We start from the raw sequence: 7936 nt of genomic DNA on the forward strand, positions 1-7936 counted from the left end.
TCCAGAATCTCGGGAAGGATTTGGCGCTTCTGTTATCTATCGGAGAACGTCTTCAACCATTAGGAAATTGTCTTCAATGGAGTCTTCCCCTCTCGGCGTTTGCTTCTTGTATCTCTGATCTGTATTACACCTTCAGCGTTGGTCATTTGTTTTGTGAGATAATAACCAATGTGAGCCAAACGACTTCATCTGTGGCTTTGCAAAATGTTTGCATGAGTTGAGTCATAAAGCTTAAAGGATCAGTGATGTGTCGTACATGTAAATCATTGTTCTTTCTTGTTAGAAGGAGGGGGAGGGGGGGGGGGTTACAGAAATGTTTATGTGAAATCTCTATTAACAGAATGTAAATAATATTGTCATTAGGAATATATTTTCGGTAGATGGGAATGTATATAATATGTATATTATTTATATATATTTATATCAAAGAAGAAGAAGAAAATCTCCAATCTGTAAAATTCTTTCCTTCAAAGTGAGTGACATCCTGATGAAGATCGGAGATCCTTCAGTCGCTACTTTGCTTGTAATGTTTCTCTTATAAAAACTCTACTTTGATGTAAAGAATTTGGCAGATTGGAGATCGTATCCTACTTCTTTGATACATATTTGGTGGTGGATGATCAGGAGCCCAATATTGATACTATCTTCACTTGTATACAAGAAAAGTGACGAGAGAGAAAGAGAGAGAGAGAGAGAGAGAGAGAGAGAGAGAGAGAGACATGAGAGACAGAGAGTGATGAGAGATAGAGAGAGAATAGTGGATGATCAGGAGCCCACTACTGATGCTATCTTCAATTGTATACAATAGAAGTGACAAGAGAGAGACGGGAGAGTGAAAGAGAGAGAGAGAGAGAGATGAGAGATAGAGAGAGAGTGATGAGAGATAGAGAGAGAATGGTGGATGATCAGGAGCCCAATATTGATACTATCTTCACTTGTATACAAGAGAAGTGACGAGAGAGAGACGGGAGAGAGGGTGACACAAGAGAGAGTGATGAGAGAGAGAGTGGGTGGCGAGACAGAGAGAGAGAGAGAGTGACAAGAGAGAGAAAGTAATGAGAGAGAGAGTGACAAGAGAGAGAGAGTGAGTGACGAGAGAAAGAGTGAGTGATGAGAGAGAGGGAGTGACAAGAGGGAGAGTGATGAGAAAGTGACGAGAAAGAGAGAGAGAGAGTGGGTGGCGAGAGAGAGAGAGAGAGAGTGATGAGAGAGAGAGTGACAAGAGAGAGAGAGAGAGAGTGAGTGACGAGAAAGAGTGAGTGACGAGAGAGGGAGTGAGTGGCGAGAGAGGGAGTGACGAGAGAGAGAGTGCGTGAGAAGAGAGAGGGAGTGACGAGAAAGAGTGAGTGATGAGAGAGAGAGTTAGTGACGAGAGAGAGTAAGTGACGAGAGAGAGGGAGTGACGAGAGAGATGGAGTGACACGAAAGAGAGTGAGTGACGAGAAAGAGTGAGTGGCGAGAGAGGGAGTGAGTGGCGAGAGAGGGAGCAACGAGAGAGAGAATGAGTGACAAGAGAGAGGGAGTGACGAGAAATAGTGAGTGATGAGAGAGTTAGTGACGAGAGAGAGTAAGTCACGAGAGAGATGTAGTGACGAGAGAGAGGGAGTGACACGAAAGAGAGAGTGAGTGACGAGAGAGAGTGACAAGAGAGAGAAGAGAGAGTGATGAAAGAGAGTGCGTTACAAGAGAGAGAAAGTGACGAGAGAGAGTGAGTGGCGAGAGAGAGAAAGTGATGAGAGAGCGTGATGAGAGAGGGAGTGACAAGAGAGTGACGAGAGAGAGGGAGTGACAAGAGAGAGTGAGAGAGAGAGTGACGAGAGAGAGAGACAAGAGAGAGTGACTAGAGAGAGAGAGTGCATGACAAGAGAGAGAAAGTGATGAGAGAGAGAGACACACACACAAAGTGACCAAAGAGAGAGAGAGACACAGAGAGAGACAGATAGAGACAGAGAGAGAAATAGAGATATTTCTTTCTGTGGTATTTATTCACCACTGTTTTTTTTTTTTTTTATATATATAAACTGAATACACTAAAGCACAGGCTACAGCATGCCCCCCACCACTCTGAGCTCTCATTGAGCTCAGAGGGGAGAGCCGGCACAGAGACATGTGTATCTGTTTATACTGTTTGATGGCTGTGATTGGACACAGCCATCACTTGATTGGGCACGGCAATCACAGCACCATGTCCCGATCTGTGATGTGCTGTGTCTGAAGGACACAGCCATCACAGGATTGCACCACTGCATGGCCTTGGGGCCAGATGTGGGCACCTGTTCTGAGGGACGTACGGATACATCTACTCAGAACGGGGAAGCTCCCACCTGGCTATTTATGTACATTGGCTGGGTGGGAGGCAGATAGTATATATATATTTACATCAGTCCCTTCCCTCAAAGGCTATGGTCCCTACCTCACATTCATACATACATCTAGTAGGGCCAATTTAGACAGGAGCCAATTAATCTCCCAGCATGTCCACCTCTGAATGGCTCAGAGGAAACACAATTAAGGTTTTGGAGTGGCCTAATCAAAGTCCGGAGTTAAATCCGATTGAGATGCTGTGTCATGACCTTACACTTACACTTACGCTGTTTATGCTGGAAAACCCTCCAATGTGGCTGAATTAAAGCAATTCTGCAAATAAGAGTGCAACAAAATGACTCCACAGCGATGTGAAAGACTCATTGCCAGTCACTGCAAAAGCTTGACTTCAGTTGTTGCCGCCGCTAAGGTGGCCCAACACGTTATTAGGTTTTAGGGAGTAATTACTTTTTCACAGGCAGGTTTGGACAGATTTTTTTCCTTAATAAATGAAATCATCATTTAAAAATTGTATTTTGTATGTACTCGGGTTATCTTTGTGTAATATTAACATTTGTTTGATGATCTTAACCATTTAAGTGTGACAAATATTCAAAAAAAATCAAAAATATCACAAAGGGGGCAAATACTTTTTCATAGCATTATAAAGTTTATTATACAAAGATTAAAAAGAACCACACAGTTCCATTACAAAAAAAAAAAAAAACATACAATATAAATACCTATCAATCCACTAAAGGGACCCATAATCGTCACTAATACATTAATAGAACTCCAACGTGTTTCAAATCCAGTTACCTTCCTCAGGGGGTTTATGAAATGGGTGATTTCTACAAAAGAACATTATAGTAACCAAAAAATACAACTGTGATGTATAAGAGTGTCAGGGACCTGCTAATAGGCTCTGGCATGCACGCATGCGCACACATGCTAATGGCCGGAATCAGCATCAGTCACCTATTCATGTGTGCAGGCGTGTTCCATATGCACACAGTTATGTGCCAAATGCGTGCATCTGTATGCCAAATGTGCGTGAACGCGCGCATGCTCATTAATGCGCGATTGGCGCCACTCGGCCTTTAAAAAGCGAGCACTTTGCTGTCTGATCTGCAGCTTTGTATCAGTGAAACCCGTGACCTGTTGTAACCTGTTACCCTTAACCGACCCGGCTCCGTCTGACCTTCCGACCCTCTCCACTCCGACCCCTGGCTTGCCTCTGACTCCGCTCTGCTCTCCTGCCCACCGTTACCAGACCCTGTGCCTGAATCTGACCACATCTGCCTTAACCACCTGATTATCTGCTAACCCGGCTTGCTTCACCAGCTCCTGCTATCTAGTGTCTGTACCAGCTCCAGAGACGCTGTCTCCTGCACCCACCGTCCCGAAGGACCACCAACCGTGCCGGACTGCTGTCATCACCAGGCACTCCTACCTCGCCGCGCTCCCGAGCTTGCTGTCCCAACTCCAGCAGCTCCAGAGCCGGGGCTGTAAGAGAGGCCTCCTCCTGCACACTAGGCTCTGGCTACAAGGTACGTTCCAGTACATAACAAAGAGTTACAACAATATAATATAACACAATCGTTTTTCCACCAATACAAATTCTAATCGTTGTGAAATGTTGGAATTCGTTAATTGATAAACAAATTTTAATGAAAAATAAAGAAAAATTTAACAAAAAGGAAACAAATTCTGAAACCAAACTAAACAAATTCCATAATAAAACAAAATTATTAACGTAATGAATCTATCTGAAATTAAACAAATGTTCCCGTTCTGCACATGTCTAGGAATAACGTCCTTACAGGGTGTCTTCAATTTACAAGCCGACCTCAATGCTCTGTCTAATTGGGCGACTATGTGGCAGATGAGGTTTAATGTTGATAAATGTAAAGTTCTGCACTTGTGGGCTAAGAATACGTATCATACATACTAGGAGGAGTACAACTGGGGGGATCCGTAGTGGAGAAGGATCTGGGGGGATCCGTAGTGGAGAAGGATCTGGGGGGATCCGTAGTGGAGAAGGATCTGGGGGGATCCGTAGTGGAGAATGATCTGGGGGATCCGTAGTAGAGAAGGATCTGGAGGGATCTGTAGTGGAGAAGGATCTGGGGGGATCCGTAGTGGAGAAGGATCTGGGGGATCCGTAGTAGAGAAGGATCTGGGGGGATCTGTAGTGGACAAAGGATCTGGGGGGATCCGTAGTGGAGAAGAATCTGGGGGATTCGTAGTGGAGAAGGATCTGGGGGGGATCCGTAGTGGAGAAGGATCACCTCTGCGGTATAAAAATAATGAGAGGTGGAAAAATAAGTATTTGATTTGAATAATTTTCCCATACTTGCATACTATAACTTGTTAATCAAAGATTTATAGATATTGGTTTGAGCGGCCTTGCTAGTGTTTCCTTTTACAGCTCATCAAGTCTGAACACACCTGCCTCAACTTGGAGTTCCCTGTGATAAGTACGAGGGACTGTAGGGTGGGAAAGAGTAAAATGAGCATAAAGCACATCCAGTAGAATTGACTGGCCTGTGAAAGGAACCCAAGGCTAAGCTCTACCACATAGAAAATGAGATAAATCACAAGAAGCAATGACATGGTTCTAGCAGCCACTTGATGGACTTTAAGGCTCGGCCCAGAAGAATCCTCCATGTTTTGCTTCATGTGATGGGCATGCAAAGAGAGCGAAGCAATAATGCGACCGGTGGTGGCCGTGACAATCAGAAACGGCACAAAGCAGTTTACCACCAATGAAATGTAATTGTAAAAACTGTTGGTTTGATATCCGATAACGATAAGCTCCGAAGATGTGAAATTTCCTGCAAACACCTTTGTCGTCGTCCAGAAAAAAGGAAGAACGCTGACGAAGGACATAACTTGAGACAAGAATATCAGCCAAGGGACCAGAAGTTCAACCTTGTTCTTCATCCACCCAAAGCAGCCACCTTGGAAGGTAATAATTTTCAAAAAAAAGAACAAACACAGCCAGGAGGAAAGCCAGGAACTTGAGAAGAGGGCGTAGGACACCAAACCGTACAAGATATAATAAATGTAGTCCACAAGCACGAGTTCCACAAAAAAGAAAGCGCATGTGGTGATGGCAGCATTTGCAATAGAAAAGCATGTGTTTGAAAGGGCGAGAGAAACCACCAGCTTATCGCTGGAGTTCAGGCTTTGGCCTTTCAGCCAGTCTCTGAGGTTGACTAGTACAATGAAGGCATTGGTCAAAATGCCTATAACAACCACGGCCATAAGGATGGCAAAATAGTCATTGGGTTGCAAACCAATAAATATTGAACCCATTTCAGGCAAAGAAGGTGAACAATCCTTCCACCCACAACAACTTTCTGATATTGAAAAGTCCTAATTATCCATATGCTGAAAAAGTGACGTCTTCCAATCTTCAGGCTTCTTTCAGGGAGAAACAAAATGACTGGAGAGGTATGGAAGAATTTATAGATAAGTCCTAATTATCCATATGCCGAGAAAGTGACCTCTTCCAATCCTCAGGTATCTTTCAGGGAGATAGGACAAGACTGGAGAGGTATGGAAGAATTTATAGATAAGTCCTAATTATCCATATGCCGAAAAAGTGACCCCTTCCAATCTTCAGGAATCTTTCAGGGAGATAGGACAAGACTGGAGAGGTATGGAAGAATTTATAGATAAGTCTTTATTATCCATATGCCGAAAAAGTGACCTCTTCCAATCTTCAGGAATCTTTCAGGGAGAAACAAAACGACTGGAGAGGTATGGAAGAATTTATAGATAAGTCCTAATTATCCATATGCCGAAAAAGTGACGTATTCCAATCTTCAGGAATCTTTCAAGTAGATAGGACAAGACTGGAGAGGTATGGAAGAATTTATAGATAAGTCCTAATTATCCATATGCCGAAAAAGTGACCTCTGTCAATCTTCAGGCATCTTTCAGGGTGATAGGAGAAGACTGGAGAGGTATGGAAGAATTTATAGATAAGTCCTAATTATCCATATGCCGAAAAAGTGACCTCTGTCAATCTTCAGGCATCTTTCAGGGAGATAGGAGAAGACTGGAGAGGTATGGAAGAATTTATAGATAAGTCCTAATTATCCATATGCCGAAAAAGTGACCTCTGTCAATCTTCAGGCATCTTTCAGGGAGATAGGAGAAGACTGGAGAGGTATGGAAGAATTTATAGATAATTTTGTTCAACTTTAATCTACCTGATGGCGTCAGTGGGTGGATTGTTGGATTATTCTTTGATCTTTGGGTTAATACGGATGCAAATAGTGAAATGTTCTTTGTCTGGAAGCTTCATCTGCATTTACGTTGAAGATGTTTTAGGGCTTTTCCAAGTAATTCCAACACAAAACTCAAAAAAGCCTAAAAAATACGCGAGGAGACTAACACAGTCTTGAGGATAAATGCAAATATCACTGACATTTAGAGAACGTGACACTATTTGCATCTGACTTAACCTAAGGCTCAAGGAATGATCCCACCGTCCACCCAATGATGTCATGGAGTAGATTAGAGTGGAACGCCATTATCTATAGCATAAAGTTCAACTAGTCTTGCAGTAGAAGCGAGATTGCCTAAAATGAAGCAAAACCACTGAGGGGCCAACACTTCGCCAAGAACATCCAATAAGGATGGCCCAAAGGTGACCTCCAGAGTCAGGGGCAGCTAACATTCCTGCTCAGGGTATAGCTCACTGGGCATGGTGGGTGTAATCAGAGCCGGTACAAGGGGTGGGAGGAAGGAGCGGATGCCCTGGGTGGAGCAATTTATTTTAGAAAGGGGGGTGCAGTGCTAACAGTGTGCTGTTAATCTTTCTGGGTAACAAGTGACTACCGCCAGCCACCCCTACAACACTGCAGAGCTGTGCCTGCTTGCAAAAATGTGCTTCTGCACAACGGTACAAGCAAAGGACCCGGCATTCCTGTCCCTGTCAGGCGGAGCTGCGGAGTACTTCTTCAGACTTCATGATTACAGTATAGGTTGTCCCTTGGTGGCAACTGTTTCCCCTTAACCTCTGACCTTGATCCTCACTTGCCTCTGGTAACAGGAGTGGTTGTCCCTTATGGCAACTGCTTCTCCTTCTCCTCTGGCAACATGCGATTCCCCGTCTGGCTGAACCTCTGAAACTTGGTAAGGCTCCCAACTTGAAGCCCCAAACCTGCACTGCTTCTCACAGTCTTGGATAGGCCTCAGACAGCCTAGCAGCCAGGTGGTCCCAGATAAGCCTCAGGCCTCTGGCCTAGCAACTGAGAGCAACACAACACACATCCACCCAGACAGCCGTCCAGGTGGCACAGAACCCCGATCACCTGATTCCTCCTGAATAAATAGGCCCGGATTCACAAAGCACTTACGCCGACGTATCTCGAGATACGCCGTGTAAGTATAACTATGCGCCGTCGTATCTATGTGCCGTGCCCACAATCTGAGATACGCCTAAAAATAGGCTTCCTAGGACCGACGTAACTTGCCCACGCCGTTGTATCGTGGGCGCATATTTACGCTGGTCGCATTTGCCGCTCCCATTGATTTTCTATGCACATATGCAAATGAGGAAGATACGCTGATTCACGAACGTAGTTGCGCTATAATATACGTGGTTTGCGTAAGT

The 7936-nt window shown here is 44.3% G+C and overlaps 1 protein-coding gene across 1 annotated transcript; it reads right to left on the reverse strand.

The window, feature by feature from the left end:
• Nucleotides 1-4656: 4656 nt before the first annotated feature.
• On the reverse strand, nucleotides 4657-5625 carry LOC120942813 (taste receptor type 2 member 41-like). Its single transcript, XM_040355738.1, has one exon. It carries the CDS (start codon nucleotides 5623-5625, stop codon nucleotides 4717-4719), a length of 909 nt encoding a protein of 302 aa, XP_040211672.1. The 3' UTR covers nucleotides 4657-4716.
• Nucleotides 5626-7936: the final 2311 nt, after the last annotated feature.

The sequence above is a fragment of the Rana temporaria genome, chromosome 6 (genome assembly GCF_905171775.1).
Source record: "Rana temporaria chromosome 6, aRanTem1.1, whole genome shotgun sequence".
NCBI classification, from domain to species: domain Eukaryota; kingdom Metazoa; phylum Chordata; class Amphibia; order Anura; family Ranidae; genus Rana; species Rana temporaria.